The sequence below is a fragment of the Pelobates fuscus genome, chromosome 2 (genome assembly GCF_036172605.1).
Source record: "Pelobates fuscus isolate aPelFus1 chromosome 2, aPelFus1.pri, whole genome shotgun sequence".
Classification (NCBI taxonomy): Eukaryota; Metazoa; Chordata; class Amphibia; order Anura; family Pelobatidae; genus Pelobates; species Pelobates fuscus.
The window spans coordinates 413,946,776-413,971,573 of record NC_086318.1 but is presented as its reverse complement, the minus strand read 5'-3'; the positions used below and the strand labels follow the sequence as shown (position 1 = coordinate 413,971,573).

Below are 24,798 nucleotides of genomic sequence, written 5' to 3'. Positions count from 1 at the left end.
GTAACTATGTGCTTGGTACTAAAGGACAAAGTTGTGTCAAAATAAATATATAACCAGACAGACTCCCTACGTGCATCAATAAGCCTTGGGCGCCCATGACCCTGACTCCGGTTCACCAGTTGCTCTTCCTTGCACCACTTTTGTTAGGTACTTACCACTGAATGCCAGGAACACATGGGCGTAGGAACCGGGGGGGATGGGGGGGACGCATCCCCCCCAGCATCCCCCCCAGCAAATCAGGTAATGGGGAAATCCCCCCCAGCTCCGCCGGCCCCCCTTCTGCTGCAGCCGCCCGAGCGCTCTGCAGAGAGCCTCAGGCGGCTGCAGCTCTGCCCGGGCTGGTGCGTCCATGAGGGCGCACCGCCCGGGCGCAGCCAGAGGAGAGGGGCTGACAGGAGGGAAGCGCTCAGCGCTCCCTCCTGTCACTCCCTCAATGTAGCGTGGCCGAGCCCTGTATAGTCCGCCGGTACAGGGAGAATCTGTCTACTGTACCCGGCCGGACTAACAGGAAGTGAACACTGAGTGTGCACTTCCTGTTAGTCCGCCGGATACAGGAAACAAAAGCTCCCTGTACCCGCGGACAGTACACAGCTCGCCACGCTACAACACAGGTAGGGGAGGGGGGAAGAAAGAAACGAGGGGGGGGATAAAGAAACAGGGACGGAGGGGGGGGATAAAGAAACAGGGACGGAGGGGGGGGGGATAAAGAAACAGGGACGGAGGGTGGGGGGATAAAGAAACAGGGAGGGAGGGGGGGGATAAAGAAACAGGGAGGGAGGGAGGGGGGGATAAAGAAACAGGGAGGGAGGGAGGGGGGGATAAAGAAACAGGGAGGGAGGGAGGGGGGGATAAAGAAACAGGGAGGGAGCGGGGGGGATAAAGAAACAGGGAGGGAGGGGGGATAAAGAAACAGGGAGGGGGGGATAAAGAAACAGGGAGGGAGGGGGGATAAAGAAACAGGGAGGGAGGGGGGGATAAAGAAACAGGGAGGGATGGGGGGAGAAAGAAACAGGGAGGGAGGGGGGGAGAAAGAAACAGGGAGGGAGGGGGGGGAGAAAGAAACAGGGAGGGAGGGGGAGGAGAAAGAAACAGGGAGGGAGGGGGGGGAGAAAGAAACGGGGAGGGAGGGGGGGGAGAAAGAAACGGGGAGGGAAGGGGGGAGAAAGAAACGGGGAGGGAGGGGGGGGAGAAAGAAACGGGGAGGGAGGGGGGAGAAAGAAACGGGGAGGGAGAGGGGGGGAGAAAGAAACGGGGAGGGAGGGGGGGGAGAAAGAAACGGGGAGGGAGGGGGGGAGAAAGAAACGGGGAGGGAGGGGGGGAGAAAGAAACGGGGAGGGAGGGGGGGGGAGAAAGAAACGGGGAGGGAGGGGGGAGAAAGAAACGGGGAGGGAGGGGGGGGGAGAAAGAAACGGGGGGGAGAAAGTGAGTGACAAGGGGGGGACGGAGGGGGAGAAAGAGTGACAAGGGAGGGGGAGAGAGAGTGATGAGGGAGAGAGATTGACATCCATCACACACACACACAATCATGCCACCCTTACACACACAGAAACACACAATTCATCCTTACACACACACAATCATGCAATCCTTACACACAGAGAAACACACAATGCATTCCTTACACACACTCAATGCACCCCGTACACACACTCAATGCACCCCTTACAGACGCACACACTGCATCCCGTACATACACAGAATCACACCTTGCAGCCCTTACACATACAAACACAGATTCACACAATGCATTCCTTACACACATATCAGGACATCCCCTACACACTCCACCCCCTGTGAACAAACTCATTGGTGGAACGTGAAGGTGGACCCTGGGACCCAGACCTTGAGCTGTGTAAAGGGCCCCCAAAAAATGGAGCTGATTCCCGTTCTCACAGAACATTGATTTTTTGGGACCACAGTTACAAACAGCCTCCAGAGAGCCTGTTCTACACCAGACCAGTGGAGCCAGACTGCAGCTAGAGCCCATCATCATCCTCATCTGGTTGTAAGTAGGCAATCTAGCATATTATTCGTGGCACTAATCTCTAATTTATCTCACATTAAAGAAACACTATAGTCCCCAGAAGCACTACAGCTTTTAATGTAGTGGTTCTGGTGTCTATAGCCTGTCCCTGCAGACCTTTTAATGTAAACACGGCGGCACTCCAGCACTGGCGTTGGTTAACATGGCAGAAAAATAATTGGAAAGGGTTAGGGGGGCTACTAATAAGGATAGGGGGAGAGGGGTAGGTAGAAAAATAATTGGAAGGGTTTAGGGGGGCTACTAATATGGATGGGAGGAGGGGGGAGGTAGAAAAATTATTGGAAGGGGTTAGGGGAGTACTAATATGAATGGAAGAGGTAGGGTGGGTTATAATATGCATGGAAGGGGTTAGGGGGTTCTTTTGTGCATGGAAGGGGTAGGGGTGGTTCTAATATTCATGGGAAGGGTAGGGGTGGTTCTAATCAGGAGGATCCCGGCGCTGTATACGGGTAAGTAAAACCCCTTCCTTGTAGTGACCCTTTAATGTTATTATTTAATCATTTATATAGCGACTGCAAATTCCGTAGCGCTGTACAATGGGATAAACAACTCCTAGTTTACGGAATAAGAATATACCCGGCGAGTAAAAATGCTATCCCCCCCAGATTTTTTTGGGTTCCTACGCCTATGCAGGAACAGCCCACAAGACTTGCCGTTTGTAGATGCTCGGACCCAGTCGTCTAGCCATCACTATTTGGCTTTTGTCAAAGTCACTCAGATCTTTTCGCTTGCCCATTTTTCGGATTCCAACACAGGAAATTCAAGAACCGACTGTTCACTTGCTGCCTAATATATCCCACCCCATTGACAGGTGCCATTGTAACAATGTAATCAATGTTATTCACTTCACCTGTCAGTGGTTTTAATGTTGTAGCTGGTCGGTGTATATTCACATATTTTAGTCTATTATATTACAATGTATTGTTCCCATGTCAATTCCTACTCGTTTCACACCAAGACAGCATCAGTGTTCTAGACAGACTATTTAAAAGTACACTACCTTCACTTTAGTATACATTTTAATAAAACACAAGCACACATCCATGTAGTTTTTTTTACAATAAATATATACAGTATCACAAAGTATTAAATAAACGTTGCTGGGTGCATAGGCCATAGTTGTTCTGCATAAGATACATGCAGAATGTGTTATCTCAGTTTTTCTCAGCAGACAATGCTGATAAACTTCTGAGGTCATTCATCTGACAAGCTGTGTGTAGAATAGAAAAGAAAAAACACTACAAAAATACAAATGCACCTAACCCACCAAATGGCAGAAATAGGCAAAAGTACTTAACTTAAGTATAGAATGGATACAGCTTCCCAAGAGGTTTCCCCCAGATGGACCTCAAGTACAAATATGCGAATAGACAAAAATGGGATACAGCTGAAAAACTAAAAAACTAAAAAATACATAAAAACATAGTGAAGTACAGTAATTGCAATTGGATTTAACCCCCAATGATGGCACTCACGAAATAGTGAAGAGTAATGCGCCGTTAAGCCCACACTGGGGCTAGAGAAGCGTTCACCTTCCACGGATGGGGACTTCTGTCTTCCAATGAAGTGGGAATACGCCAATTTAAATGTATAAAAATATATATATATAGATTTTTTCCAATTCTTTATTTTTGTTGTGTGGTTTGATACATATTATTGACATACGCCACAACAGCGTGTTTGAAGATGCACATAAGTTTGACAGTGGCATGAACAATTGCACATTTTTTATAGTTATAACAGGCTTGACTAAACAGTGAAATCGTTAGGATAATAAAGTAAGGTAGTCAACGCTTAACGGTGCTAGGATAGCTTTGCTAGTGTAGTTATAGTGTGGCCTTATGGTTTGCAATGTAACAGTAGCTGGGTCTTGTGTGACGTGTCTACAGGTTGTGCTATTCTCGTGCAGGCTGCGATGCAATAATAATGAAAAAAATAATAATAATAAAAATAAAAAAAAACAAGTAACTTTGCTATGTCTTGCCTACAGTGTAGTGTAACATTACTACGTTGTCTAAACATAATCGCATGCTGTTTTTATTGATGGGTAACTAGACATCAAATCTGCGATGGCATGGGGGTATAGTCCGCCTTTGGCCCTATGTAGCCGTCTGAGTCCGGGTATTCTGCTGTTGCAAGATTTTTGAACAGTTCAGGCCAGAAATACCTGTGAGGCAATGTGGTAGGCGCTTCAGCCTATACCCTGCATTCGTAAGTCCCATGTGCTGTACTTATTAGTCCCTTCAACTGTTCCCCCCGTGTTGTGCAGCCGGGTGGCTGCTTGTGATGTTGCTTCAACTGGGGTGATGCTCTTCCTCTGCCCATCTTGTCCCCCGGGATCTAGCCTCTTTGCGTCTCGATCAGCGTCACGGCGGGCTTTGTGGGTGGCAGTGTGCAGGTTGGTGTGTTGCTTATTATTTTTTGCTGGGACCGCTGAGTGAGGGGTAGGTCGGGTCTTCTTCTGTGATGCAGAATCAGGGGTTTCAGCGTTCAAGGGGTCCGGCGTCGTTTCCCGCCTTTTTGGGCTTCGATTCAGTTTGGAGGCCACCCTGCAGTTGTGAGGGGGAGTCCATTGCAGGGTGCGCCGGGTGGGAGCATCCACACCGCCACCTCTCTCATCGCCAGCCGGTAGGGTTTTCTCCGAGCTTTAAGCTTTGCCCAGAGATGAGAGCGTAGCAGGTCTATGAAGTCCCTTGTGTGCTTGGGTGGTGCGATGCGTGGATGCTTGGTCTTAGGCCTCGCCGCCATCTTGGCCGGGCCTTGTGAGTTTCGCTTGGTTGGCGATTTTGTTGCTTGTTCAGGCGTGAGTATGAGGGTAATCGTCCCCAGCAAGGACCGGGATGTCCCCCACCAGTCCATAGGGGGGGCAGCAGGGCTGCGATTGGGCTGTTGCGTAGGAGCGCGTCCTGTGCTGGGAAGTCGTCCGTCTCCCCTGGGCCTCAGGCTCTGCACTAGTTTAGGCCGCATGGCCGGTTGAAGTTTTTCCTCGGTGCATCCGTGCCGGGTGTGTATCGTTGTATGCAGGATGCTGTTCTGCGCCTGCTCCCGGTCACCGTTTGCCGCTTGTGCCATTATGACAGTCGGCAGCATTGCTTTTTGGCCCGGTGTTGCAGGAGCTCTTAAAATGTGCGACTGGCCATCTTAGCTGTCAGGCCCCCTGTATAAAAATATTTTTATTGAAGCAATACAAAGCCTTAGTAAAAAATTAGATAAAAGTAATTTCTATTTACTTTTATCTAATTTTTTACTAAGGCTTTGTATTGCCTCAATAAAAATATTTTTATACATTTAAATTGGTGTATTCCCACTTCATTGGAAGACAGAAGTCCCCATCCGTGGAAGGTGAACGCTTCTCTAGCCCCAGTGTGGGCTTAACGGCGCATTACTCTACACTATTTCGTAAGTGAAATCATTGGGGGTTAAATCCAATTGCAATTACTGTACTTCACTATGTGTTATGTATTTTTTTGTTTTTTTAGTTATTCAGCTGTATCTCATTTTTGTCTATTCGCATAAGCTGTGTGTAGAGCTATATTTATATATACTGTGTGACAATGAAAGAGAAGCCATACCTCTGTTGGTTTAATAACGTATCTTTTCCCTCTAGGAGCTTCAAAGAATAACTGTTCTCTGGCACCGGAGTTAACTTGCAGCAGTTTCCCTTTAAGGAAGAAAATAACAATATGTTGTTAATGTTTTGCTAATAAGCTCATGCTTTTCTGTTCTTTGTATCACTTCTTCTCATCACCTCTGTATCATCCCTTCGTTCTGTTACATATCACGAGCAAATTGTGTCACATTTCTTACTTCCTCTGTCCCTGTGTCACCTTCTTCCTTCATCTCCTCACCTGGCACATGCTCGTTACTGTCAGCCTACTCCTTTCTTGTGTACCCCGACTCCTTCCCTACGTCAGCTCACCCCTTTTCTTTTTTTTCTGTATCCCTTCACATTTTTATCTCACTCCATTCTCTCATCTTAAAATGACTATACCATTACCCCCATCTTCCCCAAAAAAGAGCATTTCAGGAATATAAAATATTTCTGAATGCTCATGAAAAGTCGGCTGGAATTTCACTGATATTCCCTTATAGTCAAAAGATATCCTAAGACAAAGTAGGGACTACTTTGACAAAAAGATTAGCTGATTCCACGGTCTCACAGGATCCTCCATAGAGATCAGTGTTGCACTCTCGCAAATGTGCAGGTGTAATGTGCTGAAATGGGTCCTGGCAGATGAAGCAGGACCTCACGGAAAAAGATGACGGCGCCACGAGGAACAGTTTCAGGTAAGTAAAAACTACCTTGCCCTGCACCCTGCTCCTTCAATTAGAAAACATGTTTTTTAAATAAGTATACAGCACAGACCTGGGTTACTGGTGCATCATAAGGCTTTAGATGTAAATTAACCTCCTGACAAATTTCAATATAAAGCAGTTCAATAGGCATTTGGAAGGTATGATGTTAATTTAAGATTGCTTTGCATCATTATTTCATGCCTAATAACTTAAAAGTGAAAACAGTTTCAGTATGAATAAACAGTATCTATAAAATGCCGTTATTTAATGGGTAATCATATTAAGACCATAATGAGTCCTAAATACAGGAATCAAACTTAAGGACCAAGTCCAATTCTGATTATCCAGAAAACATGTACTCTGCTTTTCATTTTATTTATGTAAACATTTGATAATTTAACCTTATGTACTCATGGATGGAAACCCCTTCCTTTTCCCACTATTTTTATAGTTTTGTAACATGTTTTAAAATTGTCCAATAAAAATAATTTGAAAAGAAAACATACTGCTAATTAGTGCTCTATTTACAGTGAACTACATGAGCATCTCACCTCTAGAGTCCCAGTCAATGTGGGTGATGTAACTTGATGCCCCTTTACAAATCCCAACACGCTTACTGCTTAACACATTATAAATGTCTACAAAGTTATCATGGGAAGCCACCGCCATGTATTTTCCAGCATCTGCAACAACAAAAAACAATTATTGGGCTTATTTTAGAAAAATAAAACAACTATTCCCTCCTTTCCTATTCTTCTTATATTTACTCTATTGATTTTACGCTGAATTTAAATGAGTGTACAAAGAATTAAAGAAAAAAACAAAACACACATATTGTTACTAAAGAGTACAATTTAACAATCCTTTATTATGACGATGGAGTCTGTTGTTATATTGATCAATAAAATGATAATTATTGCTGCCAGAGGAAATTTGAGTAGTGGTGTCTACATCAGGTGTGTTAAGTCTTGGGAGATGAACTATCTCCAGGTTCTCTGGTAGCCACTGTCTGTACGAGAATTCTGGGTGATGTAGTCCAACAACACCTTGTGGCCCACATTAGTGTTTTTCTCCTGTTGATTTATATGTTGCTGTCTTTCATATAGCCCTACTGCAAGAAGAACTAAAATGTCTCACCTAAAGCGCCACCAGTACATCAGTGATGGACATTTCTCTTCCAATGTATTTACTAGGGTTTTAAGGCTTCTCCCTACTTGGAACTCCTTGAATATTGACCACTAGTTCATCTGAAGCATTGGATAGACACACAAATCTCCTCAACCCCAACTAAAGTACTAAAGTACTACTGCCCTAAACCATCGCCAATCTAAAATGAAGATGTGAGCTGCTGCAAATTATGAGTGTTATACGTCTTATAAAAGCCAAGTGCCTATAAATATCTCCTCGATGGTGTTAAAGTTTAAATAAACATGAACATAGATTTTAGAAGATGATGTAAGTCTATGGGCTCATGTTAGAAGAGAAATGTGATGCCACGCAGATATATATAAAGTACCTGGTGAAAATTTTATGTCCGCGATCATTTCTTTGCGGTGATGAAAAGACACCATATCCTCAAGGGTGTCAGCATTTACCACTAAAAAGCTACCATCATTCAGGCCTACTGCTAAGGCTTTCCCATCGGGAGAAAAGGCACAGCATCGTCCACCTGGAAAACATCAAACCAGTTGACTTATCAAGCAGAAGCCATAAGCCGAGTTTATACCCAAAATTCCATATTCTTGTTTAGAAAAACATTAAATGGAAAAAAACAGATCAATAATAGTATTCAGAATAAGGACAAACTTTTGCAATGGATATTACACTTTGGGTGTCATAATTAAATGTTGGTGGGTCACAATATGAGTTTGATAACTTGAGCAAAAATAAAGGTAATCTGCATTAGTGACGTCCTCCACGTACGGCATATTCAGGGAGACCATGTTCTCTGTCTACATGGTACCTTGTCTTTCATTTACAGCTTAGACCAATTTCCTGTGCTCATGAAATGTACTCACTCACCAGAGACTCACCCTTTCTGAGTTTGCGTACAGCCAACATGCGGTGATGGGAAGAGAGATCCCAGATCCGGAGCGTTTTATCGTCACTCACTGTGGCACATAAAGGCAGCAGAGGGTGTGGAGCAAGACCCCAGACTTCTCCTTCCATATGTCCCTGTTTTAGAAAAGATTTCTTATCATTCTCTGTGATTCATTATCACGTACAGTATTATGACAATTCTGGAGACAAACCCATTTTATTGGATTATCATGGTACTGTAAAGCATTAAAAAACTTCAAAAATATACAATAAAAACAAAAAAACACACACTTTGTGTCCCTTATTTACAGAAAAGCAGCCATATGGGGGCAGGCTGTACTGTTTCCTGACAACAGGTTGTTCAGAAGTTGAACAGATAACAGTAGAGTCTGATCCAACATGGCTGCTCAGTCAAACAAAATGTGAGATATACATAATTTGATATACTTCAATGTAATGTTGAGACACAAAGAAATGAATGTTCTGTTTATGTCTTATCATTATTGTTACATTGCATGCCGACTGTCAAAGCAAAAAGATTTTAAAAAATATACATATATATCATTATGTTCCATTAAATATAATAAACTTTGAAAAAACGAGAAGTGAAAATGTGATGACAGTTGTCCTTTCATAGCAGCCATCAGGCAGATTCCTTTAACCCAGCAAGTAGGTTCATTTAAGTTTTACATGAATGAAGATAGTCATGGCAACAATATTCAGGACAACGTACGATGCTAATATCCTGCAAATGCTGTCTTATAAAGCTATGGCAGAGTCTGTACATGTAATTAAAGGGAAGCATATTGAATGGGTGAAAATGATGCTACAACCATCTATAACATTGTAGGGGACATCATTTTCAGCTCTGATCGAGACCCTAGGGCCGAGATGACACATTTTTGTCTCTCCAGCTATTATGGACTATATTTCCCATGAGCCACGTGGGTAACACAGACCAGAATAGCTGACAAGCCACATATTAGCAAATAAGAAGGCAATCCTAGACCATTGCTGGATGTGTTAGGACGAGATACCTATCAGGATGTTGGGTTTTACTCTTCCAGCACCCCCAGAGAAACTGATAACTAATGCCTTGATAAGTTCTGTTTCATATTCCAATGGCTTATTACAGCTTTGTGGTAGATTATAATTACATCTCAAATATTCTTCGCATCATGGATTAGTCAAGACATGCTCCCATCGATCCAATCAGAGTGCACAGTAATGCATTTAGCCTATATATAATTACATTACAAAGGCTTCTGCCTTCAACCTGGGCTTCTATGCCAACAGAACTACAGCTGATAATTCAGTTTCTAAGATAATAATGATATCAGCCAGAACCGTAATAATACATCATTCTGAAAACATAACAATGTATAATCGTGCACAATGAAACATTGTTGTTTAAATGTCAGGAAAGAAATTGCAAACTTTAGAATAAAACTGCAAAGAAACAAAACAAAACCTGCAAAAATAAAAAATAAACACACACTATATTGGTTTCATATATAAATATATTTGGGAATCCAGGTAAAACATAAAAATTGCAACAGCCTCACCCACACAAGAGAAATAGAAATTTAAAAAAAATACAAATAAAATGACAAGAAAATCAGTTCATGAAATGCTAAGTATCACTTTTCTGAAAATTACACCATTGAATAAAGCATCAAAAAGCACCTGTAACCTTATAACATCTGACAATTTAAAAACTCCAGGTTCCAAAGGCTATGAACTTGGTTAAACCCTGGTTATGCACATTGACGCAATAATATTCATATATTTGCATATTTTGTGAAATTCATGTAGAGTGCTCCGGGATTTGGATGTTAAATGTTTTCTGATCCCCTGTGTTACAGTTACATATTCTGTTGTATGTTACTGTTGGCTGTATGTTTTATTATGTGTTTATATACTTTACAAATAGCCTGAGGAACCTGGGATATACCCGAAAGCCCTAGAGCCCCCTACCCACAATGCTCTGCACCAATCAAATACTCTACTTCTAGAAGCTTAGTTTGCATGGCTTGTCAGTGGTTCTAAAAACAGTCCTCAAAGGTCACCATCTGTCAGGAATTACCATTTGTTTTCAATTAGGAACAATTAGTAAATGAGTAATACCTAAACAGTAATCCATGCATGGCTACCAGTACTGTAAGCATCAAACTCCACCAGTGCCATCTAAATCATCCATGGAACATGGTAAAACAAAAGGACTTTGGTAATATGAATTAGACAAAGGGTTTATCACATTAAAACATAAATATATTCTTGTCACAATATTCAAAATATAAAAAATAAACTGTTACCTGCACCAGGAGTGTGATTGGGCCACTCTTGTCTATTTCCAGTACCTCTCCGTTTTTCGTCCCCACCAAAATGTGCCCATGCCCCAAAGTGATAGCACGAATGGAAGGATTATCTTCTAAAAGTAGACCTACGGAATATTTACAACAATATGGTAAGTTCACATTTCCTAAACCTATGGCAGCTCTTGGCAAAATACCATCTCATACTATGCAGTCCTTCCATGCTAAAGGGAAATGCATTTAGTCTGACTAAGCTTGGCCTGGTGTCTTCTAATATTGGAAGCCTTTGAAGCTCATCAAGTTTAATATTTAAGTTTACGCCTTAAAGAATTACTCCAACAAATTGCCAGAGCTTTCATAAAATACTGGTTTTGGTTAGAGTAACCCATTCTCTGGTGGTAATCCTCACTACATTTAAATATATAAATAAAAGAAATGCTAAAACTTACTTCTGTTCCATCTCCACTCAATTTTCCTCCGCTGACGCAACTCCCATTAGGGGCGGTAGGAGAGGAGTAGCACAGAAGGTGAGGCATGCTGTCATTAGCTGGTTGGCACAAGAATGCTGTGCGTGTTTGCGTCAGATGCCAATTTTGCACTAAATTGACATTAGCCAGCCCAGCATGTTCTGGGTTGGCAAATTACATGCCAGAGGTGGAGTCTCACATCCAAAAACTAAGGGGTTGATTTCTGTACATGCAACATTTCACTGCGAAATGCCGCATACAGACTCCAGGCACCATGACCACTTCAAATCACCGAAGGGGCCATGGTGCTTGGAGTAATCATTTAAGCTTCCAATTCTACTAAATACTAAAAACTGCTCTTCCTAAGCAACAATATCTAATTTTTACCACCTTTCTATGACCCTTATCAACAGTCACAAAACTAAAGAATGTTAACATTTTATACTTGGCCTCTCTCACATCATGTTAAAAATACAAAAATCTCTTAAATAAAACAATGGTAAAGGATTACCTTTTGAACCTGGAGAGAGAGCTGTTCTCTTGATGGCGTACGTCTTAAGGCACCTTTCAAACATATCATCCCAAAGTGCCACCACTCCATCTTTGCCACCTGTTACAAAGCCCTGTCCCAAAACATATTATAATCTATATTAAAGACACAGCATGATTAGGACAAAGGACAATACGTTTAACACAAAGGCCCTGGCATCAGTATGCAGGTGATATTAATTGGGAATGCTAAGTATGCTTCGTAATTGAAGATAAAACAGAAACAAGATTGGATTTAGCTTAGGTCAAGGGAGGTGTAGACAGAGTCTGGGGTACGATCAGAAGAGTGGAAGTATGTAATAAAAATGTACATACAGTACAAGTGGCTCAAATAACACAATGGGGCAATTCGAGGCAATACTTTGCAATTGCATACACTAAGCAATATGACATAATAGGCATAACAGAAACATGGGGGGATGAGACACATGACTGAGTAGTTAGCTGTAATGATTACACATTGTTTAGGAAGGATAGAAAAAGCAAGAAACGTAGAGTGGTATGCAGTATGTCAACCAAGAGTTAAAGCCAAATATTATGCAAGTGGTATGTGACTGGGAAAATAGGGAGAATGCAGACGCCTTATTGGTAGACATCCTTTTGTGGCGGCATAGGGTGTACTCAATTATTGTTTGGAAAATGCTATAAACTACCTAATCTTGATATTGACAAGGAAGCACAGCTGTTAAAGCAAATTGGGAAACCTGCACACGTAGCTAACACTTTAATTACCGGTAGTGAAGATTGTAGCTACCTGGACATAAATAGAGGGATAGAGGGATGAGTGGTTCAGCTAGGGGAATCTGTTTTTTGAATGTTTTAAATGACACGTCACAATTGGTAGAAGCATTTACTAGAAACAAGACTGGTCTGGATCTGGTTATAATTAACAATTCTGCTTTTCTGTCAAACATTCAAGTAGGGGAGCACTTGGAAAATAGTGATCACAATATGGTGTCTTTTGAAATAAATTTTAAAAAGCAAATGCACATGGCCAACTTTAATAAGGTAAGGGCAGCTTTACAATAAACTCTTTATTATATTTTCTTTATTTTTTTTTTCTTTATTATATTAGAAATGTACATTTATCATGATATATCATTGGGTAACAAATATAAAATAAAAAAACTAGAAACCAATGTGGCTTAGCAGGAAGGTAAGCCAAGAAATTAAAAATAAGAATATGGCATTTAAATCCGATAAATCAGATGCATCACAAACAAAATATAAGGTAGCCTATAATGCCTGCAAAAAGGAGATTAGATTACCTAAACTTGAAACTGAAAAAGTAATAGCAAGAGCAAGCAAAGTAAAAGTTTTTTTAAGCACATAAACTTGAAAAGCAAAAAACACGAAATCAGAGAAGGGTGTGTTAGTAAATGAAGTTAAAGAAAAGGAAAAAATATTAAATCATTATTTTTCTTCAGTATATATCAAGGAGGAACCTAGGGCAAGAGATATTTAAATGAATATTGCACAACACACAGAGATATTTGGATTTAATGACTCAAGACAAGATATTGCAACAAATAAAGAAAAATAATGTAAACAAAGTTTCAGAACCAGATGGTATTCACCCACAAGTACTTAAAAGACCACTGCACAGTCAAAAACAGGTATGCGAGGAGAGGGAGGCTCAGGGCAGCTAATGGAAGTAGGAAGGAAAAATCCCTAGCAGTCTGACTGACAGTCAGGAGGGTGTTCCATTATTTAATAATAATAAAATCATAGAAATCTGCACTTTTTTAAAGAAAAGGAAGACCATAGAGACTAACTAATTGTTTTTAAACACTGTCCAACCAAAGGTGCATGTATATTGCTGAAGGATCCTGTCATATTCTAAAGGCACAGATTTCCTTTCAAAAAGCAGTTAGTCCCTGAAAAGTCTGCTCAGCTGAATCTATAATAGTCCCTAAATAATGAACTGTTGTAGGTTGATGAGTAACTTTTCAAATTGCCACCGTTCCATCTTTAGGATCTTTTGTGCTTCACGTTATTCTGTAAATAGCTAACACTTCAGCATTGACCAGCTCCTGGCAACACATTTATGTAAGAATGAAATTTATCATGTATAAAAAAAATGATCACCTTATCCAATGCGTACATGGCAAAAACAGGCCCATCATGAGCTTTGATAGTTTTTAGCAAAACAACATCCTTCCAGACATAAATATCTCCAGTTGCCGCTCCGGAGAAGGCCAAGTCTTCTGCACGTCCGTACGAAACACACATCATGGTCTCCAGTTTTCCAACAATACCGAAATTACCTCGCTTTGCTGTGAATCCACCCCCTGTCACAAGGAACACAAATGATCAATATAACCTTCTATGGATGATCAAATATTCATAAAATTTGACCAAAACTGTTATCTGTTGGTTATTTTCACTATACATTTATAATGTCTTTAGCTTATTGCATGTCTGCTGAGTATTAGTTTCTGGATACATAAACCAGATAGGTTTAATGTTTGAATGTCCGTTAAGGTACAGAACATAAGGAAAACATATCTTACCTTAACGTAATGGGAAAAGATTTTAGCATCACATTGTGATTTATTACACTTTAGCATGATTAAACAATACCAACAAAGACCCCAATTTTTTAATATTGTTAGATAAGCTTTCCAAATGTTTTCAAATTTTTGGATTCACTTTTAAAATATTAATATTAATGAAAAAATATATAATTTATAAAAAAAAAATATAACAAGATTGCTTTTAAAAAATCAAATATTACATATAAGCGATGGTGACCCCTATCTACTACGAACTGTAATTAGCTAACAAACCTGCCCTGAGTCATAAAGGAAGTTACAAGTAGGACTCATAATTATAATTGCAGAAAACGTAATACTAACAGTACCTGTTTGCTGCCAAAATTTGATGTGCTTCATTCCAACGGTGACCAGCTTATCCAAGTGATGGGGGTTACATTTCACCACAAATATTTTATCCTTATGCCCTCTGTGAGACAATGAAATATAGTTTACTACAAATCAATGCTAAGTGTAAGGCTGGAGATCAAGATCCTACTAACCAGTGCTGTTACTCAGTAAACCACAAGGGGCAGCTTTGAGCTATTTAGCACACGGCTTAGGCTAGGCAGGAGAAGTTGCCTACAACAGTAGCCAACAATATTTTAAGAACTAAGGCACACCTTAACGAGACCGACTTTTCTCTTACAGTATCGCTAGTGAGGTATGGAGCATACACAATGTGTGTGACCTAGTCAAAATGTAAATATGAATTAATAAACAAATTATATTGATTATTGTTTTATCAAAATATAAAAGCACAACCTATATTTAAGTTATAGTTAGCTACTGGGTTGTGTCACAAACAGACATGTGACAGTTCCACTTTAATATTCCCTCTTTGCAAAAACATAGATGCTATTGTGACATTTTAATATGTGTGTTGTTTTTCAATGGTTCATGGGACTGGACCTCTATGTCTAACGCAAAGGTTACAAGATCCAGAGTTGATTCATACCAATCATAAAAATGGACAGTGTATGAAAAGGGCTGCCTTGCTGCAATATGTTGATTTTTTTTTTATCAGCAGAGTCAGTCCTCACACTGAGTACACTCTGAGTACCACAACGGAGCAGAGAAATACTGTAACAGGGGAATTTATATCTTTGCAAGTGCTGACAGTGTGATTCTACCAAGTGTCTTGTGCCTATGAATTTCTCTAACAGTTATATAATTATGTAGAAGGATTTGTATTGAATAAAAAAAAGTACTCAACAGCAATTTGTAGGATCGTGTTGACTGATAAAATATTCTTGTTTGGTGTGCTGTGCATATTTTGTTTTGTATATTTGACAAGATAAAATAAAAGGCAGTAAACTACCAGTGTTCCAAATTTCTGAACTGTTATTCCATCTAACAAAATCTAGAAATCTTAACATCTTATATCTTTGCTACTCTGACCTCCAATAAACATGAACGTACCGCGTAGTTGATATTTTTTCTCCTTTTTTCCAGTCCCAGAAGACGATGGTATGATTATCATCCAAGCCAACAGACACTAAACATTTACCATCAGCTGTAAGACAAAGATTTGTGCCATAGGGAAAATGTGTCGTAATAAGTAACGTGTGGATGTTAAACTAGATTAAAAAAAGCAATATATAGATTACAGATACAGATAAAAGCCATTTTAGAAATGATAAACACAATGCAGATTTTAAACTATGATGGAGCAAATATTTTAAAAAAATGATAACTTTCTATATCCTCATATACTGTAATAGGTTTAGTATCACCCTAAAAACTGATGAAACCTTGGCCCTGGGTGAATGGACTTGGACAGATATAAAAAAAAAGATCACTGGTAAACACGTAGGGGTTAGTCGCCAATTGCTAAATTGTAGTGAATTGAAAAACAAATTTTAAAATGTATACAAAAATAACCTATTTGAAAAATTCTCCAACAATTTTTAGGCATAAATACTAGTCAAGTCACAACTTGACTATTTTTGCCGACATTTTGAGATTCTCTTTAGAATTCACTGGAGATCATTGTTAATTGAATTAAAGTTGAAATTGACTTTGAATTCTCCTTTAGTAAATAATCCTACCTGCGTTGAAAAGCTACTAACAACTAACTCGTTGAGTCACAGGTAAACATACAAAGCCTTTCTCATCCTATCTCTGTATTTTTAGCTGCTTCAAGTATACTTTATTTTTTCCACCATGTCTGGTTCCGGTGACATGTTCCGTGCAGCTGAGAACCATTATCTGATCGTGCACGGACCTATTCCAAAGTCGTTATCACTTAATTACAGTGTTTAAAATGTCTTTGTTGCTAAGAAAGCTGTACGGTATGAAGAAAGCAGCTGGAAGCCTTTAATGACCTTTTTATATACTTGCAGAATTACTTTGTAAAGATTTTGTTTCCGAAAAAGCCAAAACTAGCTGAAAATGATTAAAAAGTGTCTCCATGGTCCAGTAGCTTTTATTATTGCGGTTACAAGTACTATTCTTCATAGAGCCTCTCAGGGACACATTTACATATTTACATCTCAGATGACAGTCGATACACAATTCTCAGAAAATTGCAAAAACAAATGCAATTACTGTATAGGAAAATGAAAATGTGTATTAAGAAACAGCTAAAGAGGAGAAACAAATCACACGATTGGAATCAGGGCAGGTGCACGAAGTTGACAGGTACCTGTAGGCAGATTGTTTTCTCTGCCCATTGGCAAACCAGGCTCTATAAGGCGGGTATTAAAGTCAGTGAAGGGGGGAGGTAAGGGTATTAGTAAACTGCTCACTAAAATGTAATTTTCATGCAGCAACTTTAATTCCACTTCGAGCAAGCTGTCTGACTGAGAGATAGGAGTTTAGACTAGTACCCATTTTACTGTATCTAATATTTGTTCCATCACCATGTACCAGCCGACTTTTCTCCAATACAAACTGTTAAATCTAATAATAAATAAGTATTCTCATTCTGTTATCAGTCGATTTATCTGAAGAATTGAGTAGAAAACATTTATCATTACAGAAACATACACAGGCACCTTGCCTACCTGAAAAGTCCAGCGCACTGACTCCTCGCTGATGCTGGCCTTTCAGTAATGATAAGCATTTGAACGTCTGCGTGTCCCATATGTGAATAGCTGCATCTCTTCCAACCTATATGACAAAGGATCATGTATTCACAATACCAACATCAAACATGGAATTTCACATAGCACTCCAGTATCAACATGTGACAATTAACCGGTATCTGTGGGCTAAACCAAAATATATTCCTTAGGGGAAGGTGGAGTATTTCCCATCTGGAAATGAAGCCACCAAATACCAATACGTTCTTATAGCATGGAGCTTAAAAACAACTAACTCACCATCTCTCACATTCACCTTTGGTCATTGTGTGAAGGTACCAGAGTTAATTGCAATTGTCTTGGATGCAAGAATTCTCTCAGTCTCTCTCCCCTGCTCTTTAATCCCACTATCTTCTGTACAACAGTGGACACAGGAATATGATGTCATACACCTGCTCCTGCTGTATGTAATATAGAATTCACTGGAATGGAGAAGCTAATAAAGAACTATGAATTGGAAGCAAATATTTCATTCCAGACAACTAAAAAAAAAAAAAGAAACCAGGGAATCCCACCGGGTACTCATTATGTCACCTCTCACCTGTTAATCTCCCATTATGTATTGGGTAATGTATAGTCCCAACATATAACATTCCACATGGAACCCTCTCATTATGTAACCTCCCGCTTGTAACCTCCCATTGGGTAACCTCCCACAGGGTACCCACCAATTATATAATCGCCCACTGGGTACTCTCTCATTATGTAACCTCCCACAGGGTACCCACCAATTATATAATCGCCCACTGGGTACTCTCTCATTATGTAACCTCCCACAGGGTACCCACCAATCATATAATCGCCCACTGCTTACTCTCTTATTATGTAACCTCCCACAGGGTACCCACCAATCATATAATCACCCACTGGGTACTCTCTTATTATGTAACCTCCCACAGGGTACCCACCAATCATATAATCGCCCACTGCTTACTCTCTTATTATGTAACCTCCCACAGGGTACCCACCAATCATATAATCACCCACTGGGTACTCTCTTATTATGTAACCTCCCACAGGGTACCCACCAATCATATAATCACCCACTGGGTACTCTCTTATTATGTAACCTCCCACAGGGTACCCACCAATCATATAATCACCCACTGGGTACTCTCTTATTATGTAACCTCCCACAGGGTACCCACCAATCATATAATCACCCACTGCTTACTCTCTTATTATGTAACCTCCCACAGGGTACCCACCAATCATATAATCACCCACTGGGTACTCTATCATTATGTAACCTCCCACAGGGTACCCACCAATCATATAATCACCCACTGGGTACTCTCTTATTATGTAACCTCCCACAGGGTACCCACCAATCATATAATCACCCACTGGGTACTCTCTCATTATGTAACCTCCCACAGGGTACCCACCAATCATATAATCACCCACTGGGTACTCTCTTATTATGTAACCTCCCACAGGGTACCCACCAATCATATAATCACCCACTGGGTACTCTCTCATTATGTAACCTCCCACAGGGTACCCAACCAATCATGTAATCGCCCACTGCTTACCCTCTCATTATGTAACCTCCTAAAGGGTACCCACCCATCATATAATCACCCACTGCTTACTCTCTCATTATGTAACCTCCCACAGGGTACCCACCAATCATATAATCACCCACAGGGTACTCTTTCATTATGTAACCTCCCACAGGGTACCCACCAATCATGTAATCGCCCACTTGGTACACTCTCATTATGTAACCTCTCACAGGGTACCCACCAATCATGTAATCGCTCACTGGGTACTCTCTCATTTTGTAACCTCCCACAGGGTACCCACCAATCATATAATCGCCCACAGGGTACTCTTTCATTATGTAACCTCCCACAGGGTACCCACCAATCGTGTAATTGCCCAATGGATACTTTCTCATTATGTAACCTCCCACAGTGTATCCACTCATCATGTAATTGCCCACTGCTTACTCTCTCATTATGTAACCTCCCACAGAGTACCCACCAATCATGTAAAATCCCATAGGGTATCCACTCATCATGTAATCTTCGACTAGGTACCCTACCATTTTGTAACCTCCCACAGGGTATCCACCAATCATGTAATCGCCCACTGGGTATCCATGCATCTTGTAATCTCCCACTGGGTACCCTATCATTATGTAACCTTTTTCTTTGCACCCAACCATCATGTAACTTCTCAGCGTACCCACCTCATGTAATCTCCAATCATTGCATAAACTCCCACACGGCACCCTACCATGTTGTAACCTCCTGCTGAGTACCCTCCCATTATGTAATCTAAGCACCTTTAACTGTCTACCCTTCCACATTCTCTATTATTTATAGTGAAGATGGAAATGGTGTCTCCATGAAGACTTTGGCATACCAATGAAGAATGTAAATAATAGAATGCTTTAAATATGGTTTTGCCTTTATTACACAGACAGTATCTCTGTGTCAATGACCTCAAGCAAACCTAGGATAAACTGTCAGAAAACATATATCATATGTAATGGCTTTGCTTTACATTAACGGCAGTGGCCAGTCTGAAGAAAGACAAAGAGTAGTCCAAGAAACAGGCCAAAGTCAGAGAGCACAGAAACATAGTGTGGCGGAGATGCCTCTGCCATGTGTTTCTGGAGGGGCCTGCTGGCTAGTCTCCTGCCCAAGGACTATGGGCCATATAGAAAGACATGTTAAAAGTTGACTTCCATGGAAAATCCGAACCACTGAACCGATCTGAGTGATTTTTGGATATGATGGTCACTCAGATCAGGGCTATCCGTGGCTGTGACTCTTGAGGGGTTTCCGTTTTTGGGGTACTTTTTGGGTGTTGTGTGTTTTCTGTCTGTACCTGGAGATAATTGAGTTTGTACAGTTCCTGACTCAATTTTATCTCAGGCACAAAGGAGGAGTATGTTGAATATATTGCTTGTATGTGCCTCTACCCCTTCCCCTTTTTCCTATCCTATTGTTTCCATAGCAGGGCAGTTTCCCAGGGACGAGTTTAAACTAGCTACTTTGTCCCTCCTTAATCTCCCAACTGCCCTTGTTATTGTCTGACCCCACCCTTCCTTGTACTATAGTGCTCTATGTACCTTATTGGAAAATTATCCCTAAAACCCTGTCCTCTGATATTCTGTACTCTGCCCTTGGGTTTTTATGGCCAAGATGCATTCACTTATCCACATTAAATGTCAGTTGCCACAACTCTGACCATTTTTCTAGTCTACCTAAATCATTTTCCATTTGGCTTATCCCTCCTGGAACATCAACCCTGTTACATATCTTAGTATCATCCGCAAAAAGACACACCTTACCATCAAGACCTTCTGCAATATCACTAATAAAAATATTAAAGAGAATGGGTCCAAGTACAGATCCCTGAGGTACCCCACTGTAAACAAGACCTTGCTCTGAATGTACTTCATTGACTACAACCCTCTGTTGCTTGTCACTCAGTCACTGCCTAACCCAATCAACAATATTGGAATCCAAATTCGAAGAAACTTGAGAAACTTGCAACGGTCAGAGAGATCATAATTCTGGGAAATCAAGCCAATTCAGTAACCAAATAATAAAGCAGAACAAATGCACTCTTGGGTATCTGAGCGCACAGCAAGGCAATGGTCAACCCAAGGAGTAATCTCAAATAACCTAAAGTCAGCGCTGATTGGTCTGTGACCTGCATCTCAGAAATGAGACATGACCATGGCTGTGGGCTCCCAAATACCATGCAGGTCTGACTGTTTAAAACTGATGCCAGAATGACACAGCATCAATTCATTTCCAGCGCCATCTTAAAGGTGCAGAAGACGTGAAACTCTGTGACTAAGCAACCATGACAAACCATGCACCTTGTGTGCTGCACACTAAGTAACTATAGAAAGGGTCAAAAAAACAATAAATTGTCATATTCAACACCAAATACACCATAGCACAGACTTACAACACAGTTAGCAAGCAATACCATAAAGTCCATACCTGACCAGTAGCTACATAATCTTTCACAGGATGAATGGCCAGACTTAGAATGTCATCATCATGACCAAGGTAGAACCGTTGTGAGTGCTGCACCCTATTGTAAACCACAGCAACAGCGGCCACATGATAAACCACCTCTCCGGTCTGAGTGTAGAACAAGTTGTTTCTGCAGTCATAGCCTCTGTAGCTAGAAAAGACATACAGCAATCGATTAGTAAAAGAAAAAAATAACATGTGGTGGGGGAAATGAGCAATAAACCAACTTAAATTCTTTGTGAATGTTTCACAGCACCCGGAATCTTCCATCAATCAGCACCTTCAATGTTCTATTTCGCTGTATACTTACAAATATATCTGACTGCTAAAGGTTGAATTGCACAAACATTTGTGTGTTATGGCAGGTGAAAAAAAAATTCACGGAGAACAATCCACTACAGTTCAATGCAAACCAGGGCCGGCCTTAGGGGTGTGCGAGCTGTGCGGCCGCACAGGGCGCCATGGTGCAGGGGGCGCCCTGCGGCCGCATAGCTCACACGACATGTCTGTTAGCCGCAAGGCTAACAAGACATTTGCCTTGGGCGGCATTTTCCAGGGGGCGGCAAAAAACGCCGCCCCCAAATGCCCAAGGCAAATGTCTTGTTAGCCTTGCGGCTAACAGACATGCCGGGCTGCTGGGCGGTCGGTCGGGCGGCGCTGGCGGGCGGCTGGCGAGGGAGCACTTCCTCTGAGCTGTCTGCTCAGCTCCCTCGCGCGCCGCACAGTGAGGCTGGGAGCCGGAATATGACGTCATCATCCGGCTCCCAGCCTCACTGTGTGGCGCGCGAGGGAGCTGAGCAGACAGCTCAGAGGAAGTGCTCCCTCGCCAGCCGCCCGCCAGCGCCGCCCGCCCAGCCCAGCAGCCACTGGACCACCAGGGAGGAAGAGACCCCCTCCCCAGCATTCTTAAAGGTAAGGAGGCTGGGGGGGTGTCTAAATAAATTTTAAAAAATGTGTTAATGTGGGTGAGTGTGTGTGTATGTTAGTGTGTGTCTGTGTCTGTTAGTGTGTGTGTGTGTGTGTGTATGTTAGTGTGTGTCTGTGTATGTTAGTGTGTGTCTGTGTCTGTTAGTGTGTGTGTGTGTGTATGTTAGTGTGTGTCTGTGTATGTTAGTGTGTGTCTGTTAGTGTGTGTGTGTGTATGTTAGTGTGTGTCTGTGTATGTTAGTGTGTGTCTGTTAGTGTGTGTGTGTGTCTGTTAGTGTGTGTGTGTCTGTGAGTGTGTTTGTCTGTTAGTGAGTGTGTGTGTCTGACTGTGTGTGTGTGACTGTTTGCCTATGTTTGTGCGTGTGTGTGTGACTGTCTGCGTGTGTGTGTGTGTGAGACTGTCTGCCAGTGTGTGTGTCTGTCTGTCTGTCTGTGTGTGACTGTGTGTGTGTGGCTGTCTGACAGTGTGTGTTTGACTGTTTGTCTGTGTGTGTTTGACTGTTTGTCTGTGTGTGTGTGACTGTGTGTGTGTGTGTGTGGCTGTTTGCCTCTGTGTGTTTGGCTGTCTGCCTGTGTGTTTGTGTGTGGCTGTGTGTGTGGCTGTCTGCCTGTGTGTGTGTGTGGCTGTCTGCCTGTGTGTGTGTGTGTTTGTGTGTGACTGCCTATGTGTGACTGTCTGGGCAGACTAGATGGGCCGAATGGTTCTTATCTGCCGTCACATTCTATGTCTGTGTGTGTGTTTGTGTGTGGCTGTCTGTGTATGACTGCCTGAGTGTGTTTGTGTGTGTGTGTGTGTATGGCTGTCTGCCTGCCTGTGTGTGTGTGTGTGACAGGGTGTGTGGGAAGGGGTAAGGAGTGGGGAAGGGGGGGCGCTGTGAAGATTTTTTGCACAGGGCGCCCAAATGCCTAAGGCCGGCCCTGAAAGTCACCTTCTGAAACTGCAGTTTTAGAAGCACTGTATTGTCATGCAATAAGGGGCAATAAATGTCGGGACAAAATTATAATTCTGACTCTTTATAAATCATTAGTAAGACCACACCTTGAATATGCTATGTATTTATGGGCACCTGTTCTAAGGAAGGATATTATGACAGAAAAAAAGTGCTTATGACAGAAAAAAAGTACAAAGGACATGAGGTCACACATTAGTCGGGAAGAAAGGAGATTTATTCAATGCCAAAGGAAAAGGGTAATTTACAGTAAGAACAATAAGGATGTGGAATTATCTGCCTTAAGATGTGATTTTATCAGAGTCTGTACAGATTTTCAAAACAGCAACTACATGAATTCTTGCAGAAACATAATGCTCAGGGATATATTTAATATGTGAGGTAACAGCTTCTCGATCAAAGGAGAGATCTGACTACCATTCTGGGCATAAGAAGTTCTTCCTGGTTTGTTTCCAAAACTGGAAAAAAACTGTTTTGTTTGCCTTTTTTGGAGCAACAGCAAAAACAGATGTGAGAAAGGCTGAACTTAATGGGCATTTTTCGGTCTATGTAACTATCTCACTCTGGCCAGGAATATATATATATATATATATTTTCCATTCTAATTGAATTTGATATTGTTTTATTAAATATAGATTGAGGAACTTGCCTTTTGTGTAAAAAAATGCAAGAAGCAAATATGAGCACTATGTTTAGATAGATATAGATTTGAGGGGATGGTCTACTTTTGCAAATGGTATGCCATGATGGGGGTAATTTTCATTCCGGGCTGCCACGCAGTCTTAAAGGCAATATGGGCCCAGCAAAACAAAGTGTAAAAACTGAAATTGGCAAGCTCTTTATTTGACCCTGTAACTTTCTAAATCCCCATAAAAAACTGTACATGGGTGGCACCTCTGAACAAATATGTGTATTTCATTGCAGTAAAAGCAAGCAGTATTATGACATTAACAGTTAAAACGCCATGCAGAACTAATTTCTCACAATTATTTTGGATTTTTTCATATGAAATTGTGCTCCATATAAAAATCTTTTATATGAAATGAAAGCCCTATTTCTCATGAACAAAATGATATACAATAAGTGTGGTTGCACTTAACATGAAAAGGGTAAATTACGGTTGAACAGACATGTAGCTCAAATTCTATGTTTTGTTTTGGTTCACAACATGGACAATTGCCTCCGTCCTTAACCCCTTAAGGACAGAGCTTCGGAAGCTTGTCTTTCACTTTGTGACAACGGCATTTTTTGCATTTTTTGCTGTTTGCGTTCAACTGCAATTTGCATTTGACTAATTTATTGCACCGACGCATATTATATACCGTTTTTTAAAGGACAGAAAGGGCTTTCATTTGATGTAACATATATATATATACATGCTTATTTATTATAAAAAAAATACAGAAAAATGCAAAAAAAATGAAAAAATTGGATATTTTTTTTACAGTTTTTGCAATAATAATGTGTGCCTAATTAGTGCAGGTTAAGGAAAGTAATTAAAAATAAATTCATTTAGTTGTTCTGATTTACAGAATATATAATGTGTCTGGGATTTTCAGTTTTTTTTGGTAGTTACAGGTCAC

The 24,798-nt window shown here is 41.0% G+C and overlaps 1 protein-coding gene across 5 annotated transcripts in view; it reads right to left on the bottom strand.

Annotated features, from left to right (window-relative positions):
• EML6 (EMAP like 6) overlaps nucleotides 1-24,798 on the bottom strand; it is a 140,119-nt gene that overhangs the window by 42,258 nt on the left and 73,063 nt on the right. For 4 of the 5 annotated variants that reach the window (XM_063443978.1, XM_063443973.1, XM_063443975.1 and 1 more), the window contains exons 14-24: nucleotides 21,303-21,489; nucleotides 17,254-17,359; nucleotides 15,668-15,761; nucleotides 14,575-14,675; nucleotides 13,800-14,002; nucleotides 11,674-11,785; nucleotides 10,696-10,823; nucleotides 8,374-8,515; nucleotides 7,857-8,009; nucleotides 6,892-7,023; nucleotides 5,617-5,705 (exon numbers count right to left, since the gene is read on the bottom strand). In XM_063443978.1, the coding sequence (XP_063300048.1) occupies nucleotides 5,617-5,705; nucleotides 6,892-7,023; nucleotides 7,857-8,009; nucleotides 8,374-8,515; nucleotides 10,696-10,823; nucleotides 11,674-11,785; nucleotides 13,800-14,002; nucleotides 14,575-14,675; nucleotides 15,668-15,761; nucleotides 17,254-17,359; nucleotides 21,303-21,489 (1,447 nt within the window). Of the gene's footprint in view, nucleotides 1-5,616; nucleotides 5,706-6,891; nucleotides 7,024-7,856; nucleotides 8,010-8,362; nucleotides 8,516-10,695; nucleotides 10,824-11,673; nucleotides 11,786-13,799; nucleotides 14,003-14,574; nucleotides 14,676-15,667; nucleotides 15,762-17,253; nucleotides 17,360-21,302; nucleotides 21,490-24,798 lie in introns of those variants that run through there. The other variant, XM_063443977.1, reaches the window with a different exon arrangement.